This window comes from Nycticebus coucang, chromosome 3 (genome assembly GCF_027406575.1).
Source record: "Nycticebus coucang isolate mNycCou1 chromosome 3, mNycCou1.pri, whole genome shotgun sequence".
Taxonomy (NCBI): domain Eukaryota; kingdom Metazoa; phylum Chordata; class Mammalia; order Primates; family Lorisidae; genus Nycticebus; species Nycticebus coucang.
The window spans coordinates 106,130,663-106,157,305 of NC_069782.1; the positions used below are offsets into that span (position 1 = coordinate 106,130,663).

The following is a 26,643-nucleotide window of genomic DNA, read 5'->3' on the forward strand; positions in this document are numbered from 1 at the left end:
TATATAAAGTCAGAGTTACATTAAAATATTTATGATTGATATCAGCTAAGAGATCATGAGAAATGTACCCAGAGATTTATCTGCTTAAAATGTATTCCAGAAATATGTTTTAATGATACTTTAATGTTTCATTTGGTTGGCTGCTTTCATGGAGAGCAATTTTTAATTTTAAGAGGTAGGAAAATGCGCTGATTTTTAATAATTTATTTAAATATGTGTATAGCCTTGTAGACTCTATGATTTTCACATATTTCTGTCACTTGCTGACAGGATACCTAAATTATATTTCTGTCATTTTGAAAGGCATATAACCCCCATTTATAAAAATGCTATTTTAAATTGAAAGTGAGTGATTGCAAATATTTCAGGATTACTGTTACAGAAATCATATAAAGAATCTCAAGAAAATTGCTTTACAAGGAAATGGCTCCTAACATAATACTGATCTTATTTATCTAAAGGTGATATCCTAAAATTTGAGATTACTTCACGTGACTCCTGTATTAATAAGTTAGTCTAAAGTGATCAACCTTCTATTAAACCTGGCTGCCTTTACAGTGCTACACTCTGCATCAACTTCCGTGTCATTTACTTTGTCACAGGCCTCACCCCCTAAAGATTAAAAATATTTTCAGAATTTAGATATTTAATAACAAAACAGAGACAATAATTGATAAGGAATTTTGTCACACAAGGTCTGATACATAGCACACTTTATAATCTGGTAAGAAATAATTCTAAAAAGCATTTGTTTATAACATGTCTTATTTAATATTAATTGTATTTAATATGACATCTTTTACTTAATATTCAATACAAATTACTTGTAAACTGTACTAAATATCATTTTCATTGTATTATTTCCCTAGCATTAAATACCTATTGTTTTGTGTTACAATGAATAACATTTGGTTTTACCTGGAAATGGTAAATAATATTTTGCATAAAGATATCATCAGTGATATTAAGACACTGGATATGTTTTATTTATCAATTCTCAGCCTAAGAATCAGAATTCTCAATGAACATTAATTTCTATAAAAATGGTAAAACTGTCAGTAGATACTTGTTGAAAATCTGTCAAATTTTAAATTCATTGACTAATACTTGTAAAGATGTAATTAGTAGAGGCTGCAAGCATTAAGGGTGAAAAAAGACCTGTCAGGTTTTTGGTGGGGGGGGGACGGGGTTGAGACAGAGTCTTGGAAAAAGGCCAGTCAGGTTTCAGGGGAGGTTTTTTTGAGACACAGTCTCACTATGTTGCCCTCGGTGGAGTGCTATGGCATCACAGCTCACAGCAACTCAAACTCTTGGGCTTAAGTGATTCTCTTGCCTCAGCTTCCCAAGTAGCTGGGACTACAGGCGCCTGCCATAACGCTGGGCTATTTTTGTTGTTGTTGTTGCTGCAATTGTTATTGTTTTTTAGCAGGCCCAGGCAGGGCTCGAACCCTTGGTGTATGTGGCTGGCGCCCTACCCACTGAGCTACGGGTGCTGCCCAGGTCTGTCGGTTTTATTTGCCAGCTCTTGATAAGCCTTCCCTTTTCAGATTCTCTACCAGCCAGTACATTTGTCATATTTCCTTCTCAGTAGTAAATTGCCTTTATCCATAATATTTGTCAGATTTGTCAATGATAAGCACTGACAGAGTCATTTTCTATTTGTCCGTTATGGTTCATAACACCCTGCTCAGGTCTTGAGGACTGGCTTGCAAAGACCTGATTCCAGGACTGTACTGCCCAGCACATGACATCATCCCCACTCTCCACATGTTATAGCCAATCAGGCTTCCATTCCAAATGAGATAATCTTTCAAATGTGTGATTATTAAAAACACTTTTTAGGAAATTGTCATTGGCTCTATCCAACAAAAGTTCAAAATAAATGATCTACTGTAGAAATAAATGCCCTAAAGAGTGGCATATACATGTATGAAAATTATGGCCTGCACATTAAGTTATATTCTCATTTTAAGCAACTTATATGCAATCAGAGTACCTAATATAGCTTTATTTCTGATAAAAATCACAGGTAGGACTTCTGGTTCCAAAATGACAGTAGAGAGGCAAGCTGGCATGACTCTCTGCCACAGAAAACCAAAACCAAATATACAGCACTGAAATTTATACCAGCAACAACCCAGAGCTCAGATATGAGGACGAGATAGTCCTCGGAGCCACAGAGAAGTAGAACTCCAAATAGATGTCAGGAGAATCATACTTCCACATCCATAATGCCCCTCCCTTCCATTCTTCCCAGCACCAAGTGCATGGAAAATCTCCCTGTAGCTCACTGTTTCACTACTGGAAAAAGTGAAATAGAGATGGTCAACCAGCTACCCTACCTTCTTGTGTTCTCGAGCAGGAAACCTGTCCTTGTTTTAACCCATGGAAAGCATCATAACTGCCTGAAGGGTGAAATATCCCCAGGACAGACAGAGACAATGTAGGGAATCAGGACTACTATGCTCAGCCTTGGGAATTCTGCTCTGTAAATCAGCCAAGGAGATGACAAGTCAGAGTGGGTATGACAAGCAGCATCACACTAGAAGGGATACATTCTGCAGGTCTCCTAGGCATGGACTGTCCCACACTGTCAGGACAATTCCCTTGGGATCTCTCTCATTTGGAATGGGCAGCGCTCTATTTGCTAGAGCTGAGGTGAACCTGGGGTTAAGATGCTACACAGAGGTGAAAAAAGAAGCAATGACCTAAAGGTAAAGATTCACTAAGCAAATATATTCAATAAAACATAAACAAGTTATACAAAGAAAACTGGAATAAATATCTAATCCTTCAATGCAAAGACATAGAGGAACAATAAGCAGAGAACTATGAAATCTTCAAAAGTACAAAGCGAAAATCCAGTGACTGACTCTAACAAGATAGTGGTTTGTGAACTATCAGAAACCACTGATAGTTTCAAGAAAACTTAGTGATCTCTAAGATAAAACAGAAAATCAATTCTGAAATTTATCAGAGAAATTTAACAGAGACTGAAATAATAAAACAAGCAAACAAATTTTGGAAGTGAGAAATACATTTGCTGAACTGAAGAACAAGAGGTGCTCAGTAGCAGAATGAACTAAGCAGAGAAAAGAATGAGGGAGCCCAAAGATCAACTATTTGAAAATGCAGAGTCAGAAAGAAAATGAAAAAAAAAAAAATTGAGACCACCTACAAGATACAGAAAATTACCTCTAAGTACCAAATCTAAAAATTATTGGTACTTGGAGGCATCTGAGCAAGAGCAAGGGGTAGCTTATTCAAAGAAATAACAACAGAAAACCACTCAAAACTTGAGATGGATATAAATATCCAGGTATAAGAAGTCTTAGAATACTGAAGAGTCAACCCAAAAAAAATTATACCGAGTTATAAAATATCAAACTCTCAAGGGACAAAATCAAACAGAGGATCCCAAAAGCAGCAAGAGAAAAGGAACAAATAACAAATAATGGTGCTCTAATTCATCTCGCAACAGACTTCTCAAGGAAAACCAAACATGTCACGAGGGGTAGAATGACATTTTAAAAATGCTCAAAGAAGAAAAAAAGAAGTCATCCAAGAATATTGTATGCAGCAAAATTCTCATTCCACTATGAAGGAGAGACAAAGACAAGCAAAAGCTGAGAGAAATCACCACGAGACTACAACAAGCCTTGCAAGAAATGCTAAAGGAGTTGTTCAATTTGAAAGAAAAAACACTAACGTGCAAAAGGAAAACTTTTTATGGTATAAAACTCACTGGTAAAATTATGTGAACAAACCCAGAATTCTCTATTACTATATTTGTGGTGTGCGATCCTTTCAAAACTCTAATATGAAACCCCAAAACCAAATCCACCAAAAACAACAGTAGCTATAGCAACTTGTTAAAAGATAGGTAATATAAAAATATGTAACTTGAGACAACTAAAAGTCAAAATATGGAGGGGATGAAGTTACAGTATAGAATGTGTGGGTTTGTTTTTATTATTGCATTTGTGATCTAAGATAAGTTGTCAGCTCCCTTTAAAATAATTGTTATAGCTATAAAATGTTTTGTATGTCTCATGGTAACTAGATTAGATTCACTGAAAATAAAGAGCAACAAATTAAAACTTACTACCAGAGATAATCAAACCATGAAGGAAGACAGTAAGAAAAGAGAAAGAATGAGAGAATTCTCAAAATAACCACAAAACAAGCAACAAAATGGGAGTAGTAAGTTCTTATCAATAATAACGATGAACATAAAAGGTCTCATCTTTCCAGTAACAGGGCACAGTGTATCTGAATAAAGAAACAAGACCCAAATATATCTTCAAGAAACATGTCACCTCTACAGACACATACAGACAGAAAGTAAAGGGGTGGAAAAAGATATTCCATGTAAGTGAAAACAAAAAAAAATGAGCAGGCATAGCTTTACTTGTATCAGGTAACATAGACTATAAAAAAAGACAAAGAATGTCACTATGTAAAGCTAAAGTGATTTACTCAACAAGAGCCTATCATAATAATAAATTTCAATACATCTAATACTAGAGCTCTCAAGTAAATAAAGCAAACATTAGTAGATCTAAAGGGAGAGAGAGACTTCTATATAATAATAGTAGGGAGCTCTAGCACCCCAATAGCAATTGACCGATTATCCAGGCAGTAAATCAACAAAGAAACAGCAGAGTTAAACTACATACTAGATCTAATAGGTCTAACCAACATTATAGAATATTTCACTTAACAGAGTTGAACTACGTACTAAATCTAACAGGTCTAACTGACATTTATAGACTATTTCATTTAACTGTTGCAGAATATACATTCTTTCCATCAGTACATGGAAAATTCTCCAGAATAAGACATATTTTAGGCCACAAAACAAGTGTGAACAAATGCAAAAGAACAGAAATCATATCAAATATCTTTTCTGACCACAATGGAATAAAACCAGAAATAAATAACAAGAAAGTGTACAAACATATGGAAATTCGACAACCTACTCATGAATGACCAAAAGTGTCAGTGAAAAAATTTAAAAGGAAAGGAAAGGAGATTTAAAAATTTTTCAAAGGAAAAGCAAATGGAAATACAACATACCACACTCTATGGGATACAGAAAAAGCAGCATCAAGAGGGAAGTTTAGAACAATAAAAACCTGTATCAATAAAGTAGAACTTTAAATAAACAACTTAACTATGCACCTGAAGGAACTATAAAAACAAGAACAAACTAAACCCAAAATCAGTAGAAAGAAATAAGTAATAAAGATCAAAGTAGAAGTAAGAGAAATTGACTAAAAAATACAATTAAAAAAAGAAAAAAAAATTTTAAAGATAAACAAATTCACAAACCTTTAGCTGGAGTAAGAGAGAAAACTCAAATAAATATAAAAATCACAAGCAAGGAGACACAACAACTGAGACCTCAGAAATATAAAGAATAATTAAGGACTGTTAAGAACAACAGTACTCCAACACATCAGAAAACCTGGAAGAAACGGATAAATTCCTGAGCACATACAATCAACCATGACTGAACCATGAAGAAATACAAAACCTTAACCTATCAACAAATAATGAGATTGAAGCTGTAATAAAAAGTCTCGCATCAAAGACAAGTGCAGGACCGATGTATTCATTGTATAATTCTACTAAACATTTATAGAAGAATTAATACCAATCCTACTGAAACTCTTCAAAAAAAAAAAAATTGAAGATGAGGGAATAATTCAAACTCATTTTATAAGGCCAGCATTACCCTGATAGCAAAAACAGACACATACACAACAACAACAACAACAACAACAAAATGAAGTTACAGGCCAACAATAGAAGAACACAGATATAAATACCTTCAAAAAAAAATTCTAGGAAACCAAATTCAAGAACACATTAAAAAGATCATTCATCATTATTCATCCTGGGGAGGCAAGTGTGGTTCAATCTACACAAATCAATAATCATGGTATATCACATTAACAGAATCTAGAACAAAAATTATATAATCAATTCAACACATGCTTAAAAAGCATACGATAAAATTCAACATCATTTTATGATGAATACCCGTGTTAACATGGGTATAGAAGGAATATACCTCAAAATAATGAAAACCATCTGTGGCAAATCTGTAGCTAATATTATACCGAATGTGGAAAAATTTAAGGCTTTACCTCTAAGGTCTGAAACAAGACAAGGGTAACTGCTTTTACCACTATTATTCAGATAATACTGGAAGTTCAGAGCGATTAGGCAAGAGAAAAATTAAAGGCATATGAATTGTAAAGGAAGAATTCACATTAGCCTTGTTCACTAATGACATGATCGTATACCTAGAAAAACCTAAAGACTCCATCAAAAAACTGTTGGAGCTGATAAATGGATTCAGTAAAGTTGCAGGATACGAAATCCACATACAAAAATCAGTAGCATTCGTATACACCAACAGCAACCAATCTGAAAAAGAAATCAAGAAAGCAATCCTATTTAAAATATTCATAAAAAATTTAAAATACCTAGGAATCAAAGAAATGAAAGATTTATAGATGGAAAACTATAAAACTCTGATGAAAGAAGTAATAGAATAGGACACAAAAAGTGGACAGATATTCTTTGCTCAAGGATTAGAAGAGTTAATATTATTAAAATGATATTATCACACAAAGCATTATTTTGTGCTTTTACAATTTACAGATTCAATCTCTATCAAAATATTAATGATGTTCTTCATAGAACATAGAATAGAATAGAAAAGAATTAGAATAGAAAAAGAATAGAAATAGAATAGAAGAAAATTCTGGTATTTATAGGGAACTACAAAGAGTTCAAATAGCCAAAGCAATCCTGAGCAAAAATAATATAGCTGGAGGCATCACACTGCATGACTTCAAAATGTACTGCAAAACTACAGTAACCAAACAATATGTCACTGGTGGCATAAAAACAGACACACAGCCCACTGAACAGAATAAAGAACCCAGAAATAAATCCACACATTTATGACAAATTTATCTTTGACAAAGATGACAAGAACATACACAGGGGAAAGGCGAGTCTTTTCCGTAAATGGTGTTGGAAAAACTGGATAACTACTTTCAGAAAAATGAAACTAGACCACACACAAAATCATATCAAAGTTGATTAAAGACTTAAATATAAGAGTTGAAAGTATGAAACTACTAGAAAAAAATGTTGGGAGAAATGCCCAAGGACCTGAATTTAGGCAAAGATTTTTGTGTAAAAGCTCAAAACACAGCCAACCAAAGCAAAAATATACAATTGGGATTATATCAAGATACAAAGCTTCTGCACAGCAAAGGAAAAAGTAAGCAAAGAAAAGAGACAGCTCAAAGAATGGGAGAAAATATTTGCAAACTCTGTGTCTGACAAGGGATTAATAACCAGAAAGGAGGTCAAATAACTCAACAGCACACACACAAAAAATTCTGATTAAAAAATAAGCCAGATATGAACAGCATTTCTCTAAAGAAGACATAGAAATGGCCAACAGGTACTGTATTTAAAAAAATGTTCAACGTCATTACTCATCAGGGACATGCCAATCAAAAGCACAATGAGATACCATCTTAGCTCAGTTAAAATGTCTTATATTAAAACAATAGGTAAAAACAGATGATGATGAGGACCTGGTGCAAGAGAAACCATCATGCACTGTCGGTTGGAATGTAAATTAGAGAAGAGTCTGGAGGTTCCTAAAAATACTAAAATTAGAATTACCATTTGATCCAGCAATTCCACTACTGGGTACACAGCCAAAAGAAAGGAAATCAATATATATCAGAGAGGTATCTGCCATCCAATGTTCACAGCAGCAATATTCACAGCAGCCAAGATGTATGATAAACCTAAGTAACCATAAATGGATGAATAGATAAGATAAATGCGGTAAAAATACATAATGGAATATTATTCAGCCATGAAAAGAATGATGTCCTTTCATTTGCAGCAACATAGATAGAATTGGAGGTCATTATGTTAATTGAAACAAGCCAAATCCAGACAAACACCAGATATAAGTTCTTAGTCATATGTAGAAGCTAAAAAAGTGATCTCATGAAGATAAAGAGTAGATTGGAAATTACTAGAGTCTAAGAAAAGGAGGATAGAAAAGGGAGAATGAAGAAAAAACATGTATTTATTACCACTGAACTGTACACTTAAAAATGGTAAAGATGGTAAATGTTATATTACATATGTGTAAATTACAGATATGTATGTGTACATATATATGTAATGTATATGTGTATATATATATATATATAATTTTACCTCGATAAAAAATAAAGTGAACAAATCAAGGGTAGATGGCAAATACTCATGCTCAGAATTTCCAAAATAATGAAATGTATTCAATGTTTTATTTATTTATGTTTTTAGCCAGTGTCTTTCTCTGTCACCCAGGCCAGAGTGCACTGGTCCACTATCACATCAAACTCCTGAGTTTAAGTGAACCTCCTGCCTCAGCCTCCTGAGTAGCTGGTACTATAGGCACATGCCTCCATACCCATCTTTTTTTTTTTTTTTTTTAATAGAGATGGGGTCCTGTTATTGTTCTTGGAAGCTGGTCTCCAAATCCTGGCCTCAAGCTACCCCCCACCTTGGCTTCCCAAGGCGCAATGATTACAGGCATGAGTCACCACCCCTAGCAGTATATTATAGAAAACACAACTTTACATATGACGAAACAATTTCGTGAATGAAAGAGAAAAGAGGAAGATGGCATGTAGAGGCTGCTTTTAACAATAAACGTCTACTCTTGGTTGATATTAACAGGATGGTTTGCAATGTATTTCTTCCATAAAGGAAACTATCAAGCAGTACAAAAAGTCAGTTATAGGAAAATTTTTGTGTTTCAGAGTCTAGATACATTTCACTGCACAACTTATATATAATGACATAATCATTTATAGATAAAGAACTATTCTATATTTGATTGCTATATTGAAGTGCTTACTCTTGAATTCCATCTGCATTCTGTGTTAACAAATCAGTGATTTGGGCAACTGAAAGAAAATCTGGAGACAGAATCTTTTCCTGCTCCTGGAATTCAATATTTCTCTAGGAAAAAAAGAAAGAAAGAAAAAGGCAGAATAAGTTATTTCAATCGTATTTTTAATATATCAAAACCCAAAGGTATAAAAATTTGGTCTTTTTTAGTCTAGTTATTTTCAGGTAAATAATTTTAAAACAACAGTGTCCAAGAATATTCTTTTTCATTTTTATGTAATGGTACCTCTATCCTAAAAAGCCAAAGTCCATCGGTCTTTTGAGCACATGTAAAACTGCATCATGATTTTCAATTCAGCTAATATTTATTGAACTTGGGACTCAAGAGGAGAGAAAGACAAACAAGAAAGACTTGCTACTTTTGAGAAGCTTAATATTTAGCATGAGGAACAAACCAAGAGTGACTCTAAAACAAGAACAGAACAGGATAATTGAGCCACAGTAAATGTGGCTCTTACCTTGGCCACAAGGTAAGCCTAGAGAGATAAGTTCCAGGAATAGACTGCGGGGTTGGTCATGGTTAACGCTCCAGGTAAATGAATCAGCAATGCCAAGGTTCTAAGTACAGGATAGTTAGGAATCGATCTGTAAACATCAAGCAGTTCCCAGTGGTGCCTAGCTTACGTGCAGAAACTATTTGGACATAAATGGGAAGTGAGTATTGGGAACATGCTGTGGAAGATCTTAAATTTAATGATTTAGTGAATATTTACCGAGTGCTTACAAGGTGCAAGATATTGTACAAGGGACCATAAATATTTTAGCCCTTGGCTGGTTGAGGAAGGATGGGTTGAGGAGGCTGGTCTTAATAACCCAGACAACAGGAAATGTGTGAAGGTTCTGAGCAGTGAGACAAGATAAAACTGCACATTAAGGAAGGTTAATCTGTAGCAACGGGAGGGAAAGACAGGAGCAGACCAAGAACACAGAGGAAGAGATGAACCAAGAGGTCATTGAAACAGGTCACAGATGAAGCATTGGGCTACTCTGGCCTCATGGCAGTATGGATGAAAAGAGGTAAAGCGATCATTTTATAGGATGCTAAAAGAGAGAAGAAAAAAATGGACATTCTGAGTTTCTGCAATTTGGAGAAAATGGTGGTAATACTTGGGGCCTCCAACAACACATATGCCACCTTTGTGTGAATAGGACAAAGACATCCTCTTTGGAAGTGCTCAAAATCCTTTCCTGAGGCTGAAACAGCCCTATGCCCAAGTGCACTGCAAGTTAACAGGGTACAGTGCTATCTCCTACTCACCCCTCAGCCAAGCACAGCCTGCACAACTGTATATGGCACCCTTGTTATGTCAAAAGAAGTAGTAGTGTTGTTAGATGGTGCCACTTTTTAAAAAAGCAAGATGATGAGTTTAATTTCAGCGGTTGAGTTTAAGATGGAATACTTATAGCAAAGAAGACATGTTTAGAGGTTAATTAGAACTGCTGGAGTCAGAAAGGTCAAGTTTAAAGATATTGGTTTAGGAGTCAACTTCAAGCCAGAGCATAAGGAGAAGACCTGTGAATGGAAGATGGAAAAGGAGCCTAAGTAATAGAGGTAAGACAGCAGCAGCTACACGAAAATCAAAGATTGTGCGATTCCGGGCGTTGGGGGAGGAGGAAAAGTGTAAATGTTTTCAGTTCAACAGTTGAGTCTTCCATGTGCATGAGTCCCAATATATAAGAGCCAGGAGGAGATGCTTTGTTACAGTTTAACAGACCACATACTAAATTCTTATTCTTTTTCAAGAGTAGAAAAATCTCAAAGCTAACACTCATTGGTGATAATGGTAACTGTCTTAGTGTTTGTAATTTAATGTTAGGTTGATATATTTTTACTTAAAAAATCTAGTTTAGAAATAAAAATAATCTTCATTATTAGCCTTCTTTTTGTAGGTGAGCAAATTTATCTAAACTAGGTCATGTCTTTAGATTATAAGCCAATTAAGAAAAAAACTATCTTACTACCTAATACAATACTGTGCACCTAGTAGGCACTCAGATACTTATAAATTGAATTACATTCACTTAGACTGTATATAGGATAGTATTTTGGTCTATGATATATGGCTACATATTTGTTTAAATGTTTCTTGGTTATATACACGTTTATTAGCAGTGAAGTATAATTATTCCTATACTATCAATCCCATTGGGTTGTAACTTCCTCAGGGACTGTCATTCAGTCTTTTGCTTCTTTTTAGAATTCTGAGATCCTGACATGTCAACATAGGTTGCTAACAGACTGTCTGAATTCATCTTCCTCATGTGATGACACTGTTAGATAGCAAAGCTGGATGAGCAGCAGGACTTATGAACCCAGGCTCTCAGGATGGGTTGACTACTGATTAATTATATAACTTAAGGCAAGACAATTGAACTTAAATTTGAATTCATATTAAAAATCATTTTTATGTGCTTTAACACATACCAGTTTGCTGCATTATTAATAAATAATAAAGATATACATGAAAAGTGAATTATCCAGACATTCAGATCAATTTATTGGATTTGAAAAAGGTCCGGATTAGGAGAAAAGTAGGTCACGCTTAGAACTGTATGAAAAAGAATAAAATAATCTTAACCTTTTGGACAATAATAATTAGTTAAGATGCCTAATATTAGTGTCTAATTTTTTACTAAAATTTGGAGGATTACGATAATCATCTTTTAGGAGAGTTTGCCTTGGGGTTTTCTTTTTTGTTTTAAATTGTACTTCTGGACCTATTTTAAACCAGACCTCTTTTTTGCTTTTTTATACACTGCCTTACACTAGAAAAGGATATTATATAGATAAAAATTAAGTCTTTCAATACATACATTCTGATCTGTAAAAATTAAAGATACAATTGAAAATTCATACATAGGCTGAAAATGTGGATATAAAATTGTGGCTTTCTCTATAAAATTACATCTCTAACGTGGAAAATGTGTAAGCTAAATGGTGCTGTTAACTCATTTTATTCTACCACCTGGTGGATTTTAGCAGTTATTCCAAGTGTAATAAAACTGTAAGCCTGATGTTATTTGCCAGACAATCTTTTCTCTGATATTTTTTCCTTCTAATGTCACCTGAACATTGCACATTTGTGCCTGTGTCTTCCTTCTAGAATGTTAGCTTTCAGAGACAACTTTGTATGCATCACTAGAACTAGGTGTTTTATGTAAAAGAGGCTCTTCATAAATGTTCACTGAATGGAAGATAATAGATTTCACCACTGATGATTAAAGAGGAGTTTCCTAGTCATAGAGAACATAGACTGCTCTACAAATTCCAGCCTTTGAAGGATATTTTCAAGCCAGAAAACAAATGAACTAAGGAGCAGTGCTGTGTTTAGTCATCTTGGAGCCTGAGGCTAAAGAATAAATCTGTAATACAGATCTGGCCTTTATTTAAAATTGGACTCCATCATAGTTTTTTTTGCATTATTTTGATTTTGTAAAGTATTGCACTAAAATTTAATTTACCTTGATTACTGTGTTTTTTTGGCATCCCCTAAATTCTGTTTACAATGAGAATACCTCATTCACTTCACTTTAGTCTTGCTATGGAGCTAAGAAGACAATACTTAAAAATAAATAAATAAATCCAACAGCTGATTTTTTAAAATAATTAACATAACAGGCAAATATTTGGCAAGCATGATTAGAAAACAAAGAAAAAAAATAAGTATATGCCACATTAAATGGTGAGAAAATTGAAAATTCCAAGAAAAGGCTGATTTCTTAGGAAAATGTACATTATCCAAACTGGTCAGGAATAAGAAAGAAAATTAACTTGGCCAAACAGAAACTAAGCTGTAGTGTACTTTCTAAAAAGTCACCACGCCCAGATAGTTTTATACCTGAAGTTCTACCTAATAAACAAAGAACATACACATTCCATATTAGTATAATAATTATAGACCATCTTAGAGAATTCATTTTTAAGAAGCCAACATAGTCTATACTCAAAACCCTAAATAGCAAAAAAAAAAAAAAAAATTACAAACCAAAAAGAATGAATTCAGATGCAAAAATTATAATTAAAATATATCTTAGAAAATTGAATACAGTAGTGTAATGAAAGATCAAATAGAATTAACTTCAGAAATCCAAGGATAGATTCTCATGAACATCTTTATCATAATTCTCATATCAAATAATACAAATTACATAGTTATTTAAATAATAAACAGGCATTTACTAAAACTCAGCAGCAAAACTCTCAGTAAAAGAAAAAAGTAGCTAAACATGAAAAAGATTATTTGCCAAAATCTATAGCAAATATCATATTGAATGGTGAAATATTAAAGTCTCTCTCATGAAAATCAGGAACTAAAAAGAGATAATGGCTAGTAACATGATTGTAATTCAATAAACTATAGAGGTCCTAACTGATACAATAAGAAAACTAAATTTGTGGCATAAATATTACAAGTGAGAAAATTAAAAATTCTTTGAAGATGACATGGTGGCATTTTTTGAGAAAGCTGACATTTTACTAACATTGTTTAATAAAATAGTTGGTAATATGGTTCTATATAACATAAATACATAAAAGCCAATTGTTTTTCTCTATACAACAAAGTCATTAGAAGTGAAAATTGTGAAACTTGATTAAGTTACACTGGTTATAAATATACTACAAAGGTATTATAATATCTAGGTGAAGAACTTACAAAAATTTATCAAAAGTTTAAAAACGAGATGTGATAAAAGATCTGTTAATCTATCAAATTCAATATATTAAATACCTCTGAGATTATTCTACAAATTTACAAAATAATTTTTAAGTTTTTTTTTTTTTTTTGTCTGAGACAGTCTCACTTTGTCACCCTTGGTAGAGTGCCCAGGCACCACAGCTCACAGCAACCTCAAATTCTTGGGCTCAAATGATCCTCTTGCCTCACTTTTTCATTTTTAGTAGAGATGGGGGTCTCAGTCTTGCTCAGGCTGGTCTCCAATTTGTGAGCTTATCCACCTGCCTCGGCCTCCCAGAGTGCTAGGATTACAGGCGTGAAACACTAAGCCTGGCCATCAAATTTTAAGTTCTTATGGAAGAATATATACATTTCAAAAAAGAAAAACAATGAGAAGGACCTTTCTAAATTAGATACTAAAGCTGAATATAAAATGGTACAATATTAAAACAAGAATAGACAAACTAGTCAGTGGAAAAGAAGATCCAAAATCATAAAATTATATATATATACTGTATAAAATCTTGGAAATAAAAATATTATATATATATATATATACACTTTTGGATTCTCTTTTCTCTTGCTCTACTTTGTCCATTCTATGTCCTTGGTATATATCTGTATAACATGATTAATAAGTCTGTCCGTTCTCAGTGGGAAGGGACATGGTAGTTTACTTAGTAAAAAAAACTTACATAATTCGTGATTCACCTAGAAGGAAATAAAATTAGATCTTCATTTCAAACGTACAAAATATTTCTATCAAAAATAAATTCTGGTTTTGGTAAAGACTTAACTTTAGTAAAACAAAAAACCAATTGAACATGATCTGTGTCATCCGGGGAGGACAGAAGGGAGTTGGAAGAAAGAACAGGACTTTTTAAACAAGACAGGAAACCTGAAGACTGACAGTAAGAGGAAAGACAAGCCTAAGCCTTTGGCAATATCTCCAGGCCTACAGCTGGTATTTCCGGAGGTTCTCAGTGTCTGATAAATACTATGACGTATACTAACATTTTGAGGTTCATTAGTACTGTCTTCTTCACAAAATTTTAAGTGGCTTTTTTTTGCATTATCCCCATAGCCTGCACAAGTTATTAATCTACACACTTTGTGATCACAATATAGTCATTCACATTAAATTATTCCTAATTTCAATAAATACTTTTTGAATGATACTGATATGTATTTCAGGAATATGATCATTTTGCCACTGGAGTTGAGCTTCAAGTTTTCTGGCTAACCTGCCAATGACTGGGGGCGGCTCTATTTTCTAAAGTCTGTAGGGACCACCTAATGAAGAGAGATTTATTTATGGCCTCCTGGACATGCTGATGATCTCTATGACAACTGACACCACCTTCCATTGAACATTATGTGAATGTTCCCCTGTCCTGATAAGGTCTCAAATATATTGAGTAAATGTTACCCTTTAGGTGATGTGGTAAAACTTTAAAAGACATTATTCTTAAGAAGCAATTGGGAAATAATTGCTTGCATTTTCTTTTACATCTCTAACTTGAGTTGCAGTATATTTCCTTTAAGTATATCATTTATATCATTACATGATACTATTTCCCAAATAGTATTTTGCAAAACTTAAGAATGCCAGTTTATGAACAAACTGTTGACAGAAGACTGATTAATGAATTTTAAGTATACATTTATAAACTCTGTTTCTTATAATGAATTTTAAGTATACATTTATAAACTCTGTACAAAACTGACAGATTTGTACCTATCAAACACTTATTCTCAGCTTTTTGTTATTCTTCTCTGTTCTTATACACTCATGCAGTTATCTGCCAAAAGTTTAGTCTTGCCATTTAAAGGGAGGCATTCACTCCAATATTACTAAAGAAATTGGGATATTGAATTTAAAAGTTGGCAAGCAGGAATTTTGCAATGTCACAGAAAAAATTCTTTCCCTGGATCTGCGTCTCATGCCTGCTTGTTCCCAGTTTCTTATAGATCAGAATTTAGATTTTAGTTGATAACTACCTTTTCTGACATATTTCAGACTACTCATGATTTTAATTAGTTATCATAATTTATTGCCTACTATGTTACTGGGATAATTGTATTTATTCTAAGTATTGGCCACAAATAACAAATAGGAAATATCAGACTGCTGGAAGCATACTTTATTTCTGATAGACTTGGCAAGAAAAAAAACATTTCACTACTGCTTGGCTCAGTTGACTACATGGTCTACTGGCTAAGTCAATTTGGATACAGAATTTATTAGAAATAACACCAGAAGGGATTAGCTCTTAGGTGATCAACTCTGGGGAAAGAATCTGATCTGAGAACTTCTCATTATCAACCTAAAAAGCGACAGCCTTGGGAACAAACCACGAGAGACTCCTGCCATCTTTTCCTTCTAACCTCTGAAAACTCCAGTCAGCACAAATGGGCAGAAGGCAGGACTTGTCATTCTAATGAATGACACAGCTCTATACATCAATCATCTTGCGGGGGAACTAAAGGAACTCTACCTTCATTAGAATGGAAAATGGAGCTTCTGCTATGCAGCATATTAACCTGTTTTCTTAGTAAATGAGCACTGCAAAGTGAGTCCAAGCTCCCACTTGATTTCTTCAGTGTGTTAACTAAGAAACAGAACATAACTTGAATTATATATGTCATGGGGAATACTTGCTCCTTCCAAGTTATCAAGTGTGTAAGCTGACAGTCCTAAGGGAAGAATAATCATCTTAGGTCTACAACTACCTCATGTCATCTGGCCTAACCATTATAAAAAGTGATTTTTCTTTTTTAGTATAATTCATTAAGAGCCCAAATTGTTCAGAGTCTTCTTAGAAAGAACATTATCTACATGGGTATGTGTATGCGTACACTGACAACTGTTGTCTCCTGCTAAGTTTTTGTATATATGTATTTAATTGGAAAATTTCCTATGTTACTTTTGAAGTTGTATTACTTACATTAGAGATCACGAGGGAATAACTGTCTTAGTAGCCAGTTTATCACATTAAAATGTGCTTTTAATGTATACTAATTTCAAAAGGCTCACATGAGAATTGGCATGCCTTAGGGGTCTCTGTGTAGTTAATCAGGAAAGATCTATTCTGAATAGGGGACACCTGGTTATGTCTGTGCAAGACGGAATTATTGGCTGTGTTTCTTCATTTATAAAACTGCAACTAATACTCATCTTCTGCACAATTAATGTTGTTTATATTAACTAAGAAAGTCAGAAAGTTCAGCATAGCAATGTTAATTCAAACATTATTAACCTTGAGAACCTTAAAACAAACTAAAAACAAAAATTCCTAGGAACCATATGATGGACTGTGTGTGTGAAGAATTAAAGATTTTTTGGAACTAGCTGTGTTTTTTAGTTAAAATCTCAGGATAATAACTTCATGAGTAAACCCATTTATTATTAAGAGTTAGTCTTGGCAGGAACCTACAGGAGGCCCCTGGGGTCCTAAGGAAACGCCTCTCCTAAAGACAAGATGATACGTGATGATAGGCCCGAACCAAAAGCCTGATTTTCCAGCCCCTGTCCTTTGCCCTGTCTCCTATCAAATATTTATTTATTTAGAAAAATGGCAAAAATAACACAACCTGGCCTTTTAATATTATTAATCAATCCACTACCAATACACAGTAAATACTCCATGACTTCCTTTCAGCAATTCTGTGATCATTATAGAATTAGAAGCCATTTGAAGAAGAGACTAGTCTGTTTTACAATCTGGGATCACTTGTTTTACTTTTTAAATTAAAAAACAAACAAAAAAATGAGAAGGTAGAAGCGCGTGGTTGCCAGGCTGTTTGGGCATTGACCTGCCTGGTGGGAGAATTTACAAGACTCACACGCGCTGCACGGCGCCCCAGGTCGAGTAGGTGGGGAGCCGGCTCCGGGCTCCGCAGCCGTCCAGGCCGCTCAGCCGCCCAGGCCAGGCGGGGGCGCCTCCCCGGGGACTGGCCTCGACCTCGCCTTCCGACCCCGCGGGTATGGGGGCCAGGCGCTCTGTGGTCGCGGGGACCGGACTCGTACTGGAAGGGGGCGGCGTACCTCAGACTCGGGCGTGGTTCCTGCCGGGGTCGTTCCCCCGGGAGTCGTCGCCTGCGACGTCGCCATGATCTCCCGGAGAGACGCGGGCCCTCGTCGCCTAGGCAACCGGGGCGGGCCCGGCGTCCTGGGTCCGGGAACGGATCCCAACGGAAAGAGCCCCCGCCCTCCTGGGAAGGGGATGGGGACCTGGTCGTGGGCGCGGGGGGACCTGGAAGGGGACAACTGCAGAAGCTCTGAATTGTCCGGAAGGGGCAGAAGTCCTTCCTTTAAGACTGAAAGAGGGGAATTAAAGCAATTTAAATAGCAATTTAAATGAACTGGGGTGTATGTGAAAGTGCCTTATGCCAACTCATTGCAAGTTTTCATTCAGTATCAAGGTGGGACATATTGGAACTTTGATCACTGAATTATATTTCATATTAAGCAATTATTGTGAATTTTAAGGTATTCTGATAGTATAGTGGTCATGCTTGGAAGAAAAAAAGTCCTTGTCTTTTAGCATATGTCTAAGGATTTAGTGATAATGAAATGATATGAAGTCTGAGATTTACTCCAAAATAATGGTTGGGGTGGGGTGGGGAGGGGAGATGAGGGAAAATGTAGCAGGTGAATCAAGATTGGCTACAGGAGAGGTCCAGTTTGTATCTTAATCTTTTGTGTTTGAAATGTTCAATCATATAAATATTTTAAAACACTAAGATAAATTTCATGGCAGTCTAGCCCTGCTTTGCAAATGAAATGCACTTTGCTTGTATTTACCTGCATGGAGCTTGCTATGCAAGATGCTTACTATAAAAATCATGCATTTTTAAGTGCTTCTGTTTCCCCACCTGTTAAATGAGATGATAACAGTATGGGCCTCAAAGCATAACTGTGAAGATTTAACATGCTAATATATATGGAAATGTTTATACCAGTCCTGTCCATCTAGTAGTGGTCAGTAAGTGTGAGATAGGATTAGTATATGCTTCTGACTTTAGTCCATCCTGTACTCAGCTGCCACACGATAATTTTCCATCATGTACTTCTTTTTCCTTTGTCTCTGACCACATGTGACACCTTAGCTTTATATGTCCTCGTGACAATTGAGCCTTTCCTTCACATTGCTTCACAATTGAAATTATGCACACCATGTGTACTATCAGCCACGTGTATGAGTTGTCTCAGTTTCATACAGGTATAGCTTATCTTTTCAAGTGGGTTGTAATGTACCCCATTTTCTGATATTTTCACCCCTAAAGAAACTAGTTTAGTTTTTAGTATATAAAAGTAAACACAACAGTATTTTTTAAGTCTTTCAAGTCCATTTTAAAAAAGACAATTTTAGAGCTTCTTCAGTTAGTGAAAATAGAACCACCACCTTGGAAGCTTGTTTTAATGCTTAATTTTCTCATTGCTTCCTTCTGATCACTACTCCAAAGAAACTGAAAATAGCTGGTCACCTTTTGTCACATAAGAACCCTTCCTCTTTCTTTAAGTTTAGTGTTTAGTGAAGCACTAAGCATTTGTATCTCTAAATGGTAGTTCTAAATTTCTGCAAAGATCTGGTTTACTTTTCTGGCCTTTAATTTTTCTGCCATTTTGACAGTTTTTAGGTTTTTCTACCTCCCTTTTTGGTTTTGGACCCCAGAACTAGATGGAGAACTCCATCAAGTGGAATTCAGCCTATATGTATTAATAATAGTAACATGAGGGCTACCTCAGGGAGTGGGGAATATTTTGCAGGAATTCCAATTTCATTTTAATATATTGAAAGTTATAATTTATTAGAAAAGTCTGTTTTGAGGAGGTAATTTAATCTTACGAAATACATTTTTTTGCTCAGTAAGAAATAGTGTTGAAAACCCATTGGCCTGAAGATTGCTTTTAATTTGCACAAGTGGAAGCTCATTTTAGCCTCCCATTTCTTTTGTAGGCAGGTGCCAACATGGAAGAGAAATCTCAGTAGGTGATATGCTTTCTTACATGAAAAGGTCAGTTAAGTCTTCCTGTCTTCTCTTTTTGAAGACAAAGGCTGCCTACCAAAGCCTGCAAAATTCCATTTGTTATCTTAGTTTATTGTTTTAAGGATGGAAGAGAAAAGGAAACACGTGGGCCTTGTAGGTGATAGTTGTTTTTTTTTTTTAAAGACCTGTGACTTTTTCTACATCATAGTGAAATGTGGAGTAGTTTGATTATATGAACTGATTAATTGAAGTGGGATGAAAATTCTTCCATCTGTAGAATCACAAATCTGTGAGTAGCACATTTTATGAATGGAATCATATTTTTTTCAAAGATGAGTATTTTTATAATTCAAGTATTGGATGTTTAAAATAAAGCATACTTTTAAATACCGGGAAACACTTAGGAAAGAGCTAGATAATTTTATGATAGCTATTATTGGTCTGGTGTGGCAATTTTGGGCATTGAATACAAATAGGTAGATTTTTGCTGTCTTCTTAGGGTGCCTAAGTATTTCTGCTTCCCTCTTCACAGTTCCTATGTCACTGCCTCATTTCAAATATGAATGAATTTCTTCAACAATAAATAATGTCACTAATGAGATTAATGACATGTTAGGAGTTCAAATACTGTGATTGCTAAGGTCTTCATTCTATTAAGTGACACATATGATAATCATAAGATCAGCCAGCCTGGAAAAACTCTAATATGTCCTTTAAATAGTTGTGAGAGACCTCATAATTGTACAGATGGAATTTAGACAGCACAATGTCTCTTAGCCTTGAAATACATTAAAACTCTTAGATATATAATGAAAAAAGATAAAAAGCAATTTAATTTGTAAGTAATTGCTTTCCCTCTTTGATACATATTTAATTTCTAGCAAAGAAAGTACTCCAATAGTTAATCAATTTGAAATGTATTTAAAGTTTTCTTCACCTTTACCTAATACTCAAATCTGTTTTTATTTTAATCTAAAATGTGTTGAATTCATATGTGAGAGCATCGCAAAGTTTTACCATATTAAAACACACTTAGGAGATCATATAGTAAACCCACAGTAGTGGTATACATTCTAAGAATGACTAATTATTATAGAGCGGAGTAGGGTAATAAGTTTGTCAATAGAAGAGGACCCAAACTCTGTAAAATAATTTCAGGAAGTTTACTCTGAGCCAAATATGTGTGACTATGGCTCAGAGAACCATACCAAGAAGCCTTGCATAAGTGGTCTTGCTGTGACTGGGTTGCAGTTTGGTTTTATACATTTCGGTGAGACAGAAATTACACATAAAGTCATAAATCAATGCGTGGAAGGCATATATTTTGCACAAAAAGGCAGGGCATCTTGAAGCAGGGCATTAACAGGTTATAGGCAGATTTAAAGATTCTTTGATGTGTAATTGGTTGAAGAAATGAAGCTTTGTCTCAAGGCTTGGAATACTTCAAGATAACGAAGTTCGTTAATCAGAGACAAGGTACTGGACATAGACTGGACATAGACTCAAGTGATCCCTTAAGTAAAGGGATGACCTGCAGGTGATTCAGCCTTAGGCCTGTTAATGAGTTCTGAAGGCAATGTACAAGAAGGGCGGGGACACAGCAAAGCATGTCTGATCTTTCTGATGGCCAGCTACTCAATATTGGGGTATTTCTGGGGTCCCCTTGGCCAAGAGGGGGTCCATTTAGTCAGCTGGTGAGAGGGGTTAAGATTTTGTTTTAGTTCACAATTTCCAACAGTTGGTGCTACTTTGACATGATTTTTGTACTACTACTGCTACTGCTTGTCTTCAAAAACTCTATCTTCCTCCATTTGGAGTCCGTTTGTTAGTTGCTCCTTCCCCAGTCACTCCCTTTAATTTATTCTTCAGATAAAAAAATCTAAGTCTTTTTTTCCAAACCAGAGAATAGTGTCTTTTACTACTACAAAGACCTCTTTCAGATCATCTTGTAAATGATTCCTTTCCTTCCTGATCAGCTTACTGAAAAAGTATCTTCTCACTTATCCTCACTTCTCACCCATTCCATGCCCTGCGGTCAGTCTCTTATCACTTTTGCTCTGCTAAAGCTGTTCTGTCAAGGGTTGCCTCCAGTTCCTTCCTTCCTTGGTGTGTAGACATCCTCCATGTCTACCCTTCCCCTCGGGTCTTATGCCCTACAAGGCTAGCCTTCATGGGCTCCATGATCAGACAGCTGGATTTGCCACGTTCCTTGCCTCTAACTCATCAATGGGAGCATCAGCATGGGGTTGGAGGGTGTAAGGGTGAAGTCAGGTATTTGTTCTTCCCAGTCCCTCTCTGCAGGATGACAGGACAAGCATAACTCTAGCTCTAGCATAGCTCCAGCACCAAAGGCCTTGAAGGCACCAAGGGCCTTGAAGGCTACCGTCTATCCCTCAGCCTCTACACAGCCATCTCTCTCTGGGCTTTGGTGACCCGTCTCTCCTCTTGTGCCTTCAGGCCTCCTGGTGGTTATGGCTACCTCTTGCTGCTATCCCTGGGAAGCATCATGTCTCCTTGTTTATTTCCCTTATGGCTACCCACATATTTGTAAATACCTCCTTTGCTAAGCTTTCCTTGGTTACCACATTTGTGTCATCTGTTTCCTGCTAAGACTTTGATCCACAAAACTGAACTCTAAAACTTCTTTTTATTTTTTAAAAATGAGATCTTGCTCTGTCACCCAGGTGGGAATACAGTAGTCTGATTATACCTCATTGCAACCTTGAACTCCATGGTTCAAGTGATACTCTGGCTTCAGCCTCTCGAGTAGCTGGGGCCACAGGTGCGTGACAGCATGCCCAGTTCAACTTTTTTTTTCTACCTTTTTATAGTGGAAAGAGGGTCTCTCTATGTTGCTCAGGTTGGTCTTGAACTCTAGGCCTCAGATAATACTTTGTCTTAGCTTCCCAAAGTGCTGGCATTATAGGCGCAAGCTGTGAGTACCTAGGCACATGTCAAAACAAGAAAGACTGTACCTGGCTTGTTCAACACCATTATTATTGCTAACTACTTAATTGTGCAGTGAGCAGGTCTGTCTGTAAGTGATCCTGAGTACTCAGTGTGAATTTCCTGAATGATTATATGGGTAGGGCTGCAGCCCAGCCCACTCCATTTTCCACTAAGGGGGCTGTACCCAAGCTCAAAAACCCTTAGGATTGGTGTTGCCATAAGTACCCATGCAACCTGTGCTGGGCAGCTGGCTGTCACAGACAACTTGTATAGATTGTTGTTTCTCCAAATCCTAACTTTACAATGCCAAGTTCCCCTGTTGACAAGGTCTTTAAAACTTGCCCTATAATAAGGCAAAAGAACAGATTCTGGGCCCCGGCATGCCTGCCCATAGGGGATGGAGAGTGTGGGGGAAGGAACAGTGCTTCCTTCTTCTTGCCGATCATGCCTTGGAACTTTGACCTTTCTCAATGAAACTCCATCCCATGTAATTGTATATTATGACTTTGGACATTAGGAGGAACTCACCCAAGAGAAGCAACTGCTGGTGTGTTCACAGCTTCACTTGTCCCAGCACATTTAGATTTATAATCTGTATTTGCATGCAAGTCTTGTTAATTAATTCCATTTACAAATTTTTCTTTATTATAATAGTTACCTTAGTATTTTCATTATTCCTTTTATGCTTCGGTGAACCACTTAAGTCATTGATATATATTTGTGAACTGGTAATTTGATGCAAAAAAACAAGTTAACAAACCTAACCAATGACATACATATTATGTGAAAATACTTAAGCTGAAAAAACATTGTATCCTGTTTCTAGAATGTTAACCAAAGCACACGGACCCAAATTCCTGAGACACAGAGCAGAATATTTAAATAGAGAGTTTGAGCTAATTGTAGAGAATTTTTCAAAGAAAAAAATCAAAATTCGTTCTACATGCCAAATTTGTGAAATATGGATGATCAAATAGTTTCATTGATTTTTTTTTTCTTCTGAAACTGCCTAAAGTCACTGGGTGCCACCTAATTAATGGAAAAGTCTTTGAAAACGTTTTTAGGAATCCTCCTCTGGGAGATTCTAGAAAGTTCCTTGACTAAGCAATATTGCCCTTTTCTCTGCACTACCTCTCAGGACCACCTCCTTCACTTTGAAATACAGCAATTCTAGTTTTATCTGTTTTACATATTTTTCCTGTAAATCTTGTTAGAAGGAAGGATTTGAGTTTTAAAAGTTTTAAAGCCACTAGGAAATCTCTAAGGAAGCTTCATGTCTGAAAAATTCTATTACAATATGATTTCCCAAAGCATTCACTACCCGAATATCCGCTTGGCAAATACACGGTATTACTGTAATTAAACATTTCTGATGTAGATGCATGTTTATGATTCCAGGAAAGTGAAATAACATGCATTACTTCATTTTATCATCAGAATCACACCGAGAAATGTTATTGGTGTTTTCCGGATGAGGACAGTGAGGTTCAGAAGGCCAAAGTAACTGACCTAATGTCTCGTGATTAAGTATGTGGCAGACTGCTGCAGGTTTGAACTAGTTCCTAGGATTCCACACTCACTCTGTACAGCTATGTCACGCTAGCTCAGCCGTGTGGTGCACTCAAGAGCCTGGCTGAGTAGATGACATTTATCTCTGGAGTCTCTCTATCTCCCCACTCAGTGCCTCTCCTCTTGTCCCCTCTGCCTCCTATCTCAGTGACTTCTCAGTAATCACTGCTTTGTCCCGTGCTTTACTTTTGGCAGGTTACCAACCTGGGTATATAGTAATAACTACAGTATGAGATGATATGGCTTAGCACCTACAGGGAGGTACTTATTTTTTACTAGGAGACTCTTAAAGATGGAAAATCTTTTTGCAACTCAAATGAAGTTTTAATGAAGGATTACCACATTGCCAGGCTTATATTTCTGAAACAGTTCTTTTTAGGTGCCTTGCAAGGCCTTGCTGGAGGGACAGCTTCATTCTGCTTACTAGCATCAGAAGCTATAGTTATAATTTCTTCCACCCTCCCCAGCAGCTGTTATAGTGCTTCAGTAAGCATTTCGTAAATAGGTGAGCAGGAAGAGATTAATCAATAGAAAGTATTCTTGTAGCTATGGTTATTTTGGGTTCTAGTACACTAGATGGCAAAATTTAGATACTATTTTTCTATGTCACAGAAAAGTCCATCCATGTGCCTCCTTTGCAGATAAAATGCTTTTCTCGTGCCTCAAAGCTGAGCAAAGCATCTGTGTGCCATCTATTATTTTATATAATAGAAGTCATTCCTTTTTGAGGGGGACAAACTGATTTTCTACATGTACTGGGAAACTAAGTTTGTAAAGAGCATGAGAATGTTAAATGTGATATATCTTTACCTTGACATCATAGCCTACCAGTGTTTCATGTTTGGTTTCCACCCTGTTATTTGATGATAGTCACATCATGCTTGTTATGGACCCAGCCCATGGCCCCTGGTATCCAGCGAGAAGTAGCTTTGGTGCAAGGCAGCAAAGGGAATCCTGATGAGAGAGATTTTTGACCAGCAAAGGAACCCTGGGAAAAATGATTTTATTTTCAGATACCATTAGTGGTTCTGAGAAAAATTTTAAATAGCTTCTTATGCTAAGAAGCATATAAGCTTAGAATGTTTGCACAGAAAAACAAAAGATTGGAGGGAAAAAAGAAGGGGAGGAGAAGTGGATGGTAGAACAGAATTGACTGTCAGATTTTGGGGAGACAAATGGAGTCAAATAGAAAAGCTGAGTCGAAACCACCATGACATCAGATGCCACTGCTGTCATTAGGAGCGAGGTCAATATGGAATTAGTTCACAGCATTCCAGTAGGTTCTTCTTTGTGCTGGAATTACCCTGCTAATTGGTAGAAGAGTCACCAAGACAGTGTCCTCTTTGAGACCTACAACCTTGTAACAAATGGCACTCCGAAGAGACATTATTGTTTTTACTATTTATTTTTCCATTGGATCATTAGACTTAAAAGAATTGATGCCACAGCTGTAGATGCAGAGTTGACTGATGCCACCTGCTTGCCATTCAACAGCTGGATTAGGTAGCGGAGACATGTTTTAAACTGTAGATTATTAAAGAAACTGGAGGTAACTCTTGCCTGGAAATTCTTGATGTGGCATCCCTCTCATCAAATCTTAGCTTATGCTCAAGAAGAGTCACACTACTCAGTGGATTCTGTAAGTGGTAGAGCTCAGCGGTCCCAGGGTCCAAGGACAGTCAGAGACAACAGGGTAGGATTAGCTTCTCATTCCATATTGCTGTTGCATGGTCTAGAACCCTTTGGCAGAATTGCTGATTCCACCTTCACTGGACGAGAAATGACTTATTTTTCTTGTGAACACAGAAGCTGTTGGAATAATTCTACTTATTCTTCTCTGGCGACAGGGTATGCTGGGTGGAAGATACTGTAAACAATAACTCCCTTCTTTGCCTAAGTAGCTGTTCCTTTCTTTCCTATTGGAACCCTAAATCATGGCGGGTCCCCGGTGCAACTGTCTTGGGTTGTATCCATACATGGAGAGACAGACTCCGCATTAAAGCCTTGCTTCTAACTCTACCTCTGTTGAGTAGTGTTTGGTCAAAATGCTATACTGAATATTAGGAACAGAAAATGGAGTAAAAGGAATTTTCTCCATGCTTAAAGGCTATCTAAAATCACTGAAAATGGGTCCTAAGTCTACAGTTCTAATCATGTAGTTAACAGAAGAGATGAAAATTCTCTGTTCTCTCAGAAATTCCATTCTAGGGAGTTAATAAACCTGGCTTCTGTTTCACGATAAGAGAACTCACTAATTACTGTTTTTGAAGACTTTTTGTCAATGTGAGTCTGAGAAGATCTACAAAGAGCTGACAGTGTACGTGACTTTTTAAAAACAAGAAATCATATCCTACTGGCTAATGGGTAATAGTTTGTTTAGAAATTGATAAGTGCTATGGGAAAAAATAGAGCAGACTGAGGAAGATCAGAAGTGCGGGGTTGGGGT

At 36.0% G+C, this 26,643-nt stretch overlaps 1 protein-coding gene and 1 long non-coding RNA gene across 5 annotated transcripts in view; one reads left to right on the top strand and one right to left on the bottom strand.

Moving 5' to 3' along the window:
* Nucleotides 1-17,855, bottom strand: part of CABCOCO1 (ciliary associated calcium binding coiled-coil 1) — a 124,004-nt gene extending 106,149 nt beyond the window's left edge. For 2 of the 4 annotated variants that reach the window (XM_053586043.1, XM_053586045.1), the window contains exons 1-2: nucleotides 17,734-17,812; nucleotides 8,957-9,060 (exon numbers count right to left, since the gene is read on the bottom strand). In XM_053586043.1, the coding sequence (XP_053442018.1) occupies nucleotides 8,957-9,060; nucleotides 17,734-17,799 (170 nt within the window). In that variant the 5' untranslated portion in view covers nucleotides 17,800-17,812. Of the gene's footprint in view, nucleotides 1-8,956; nucleotides 9,061-17,733 lie in introns of all 4 variants that reach the window. The other 2 variants (XM_053586042.1, XM_053586044.1) reach the window with 2 other exon arrangements.
* Nucleotides 1-26,643, top strand: part of LOC128582293 (uncharacterized) — a 40,179-nt gene that overhangs the window by 6,571 nt on the left and 6,965 nt on the right. The gene's annotated exons all lie outside the window — the stretch shown is intronic.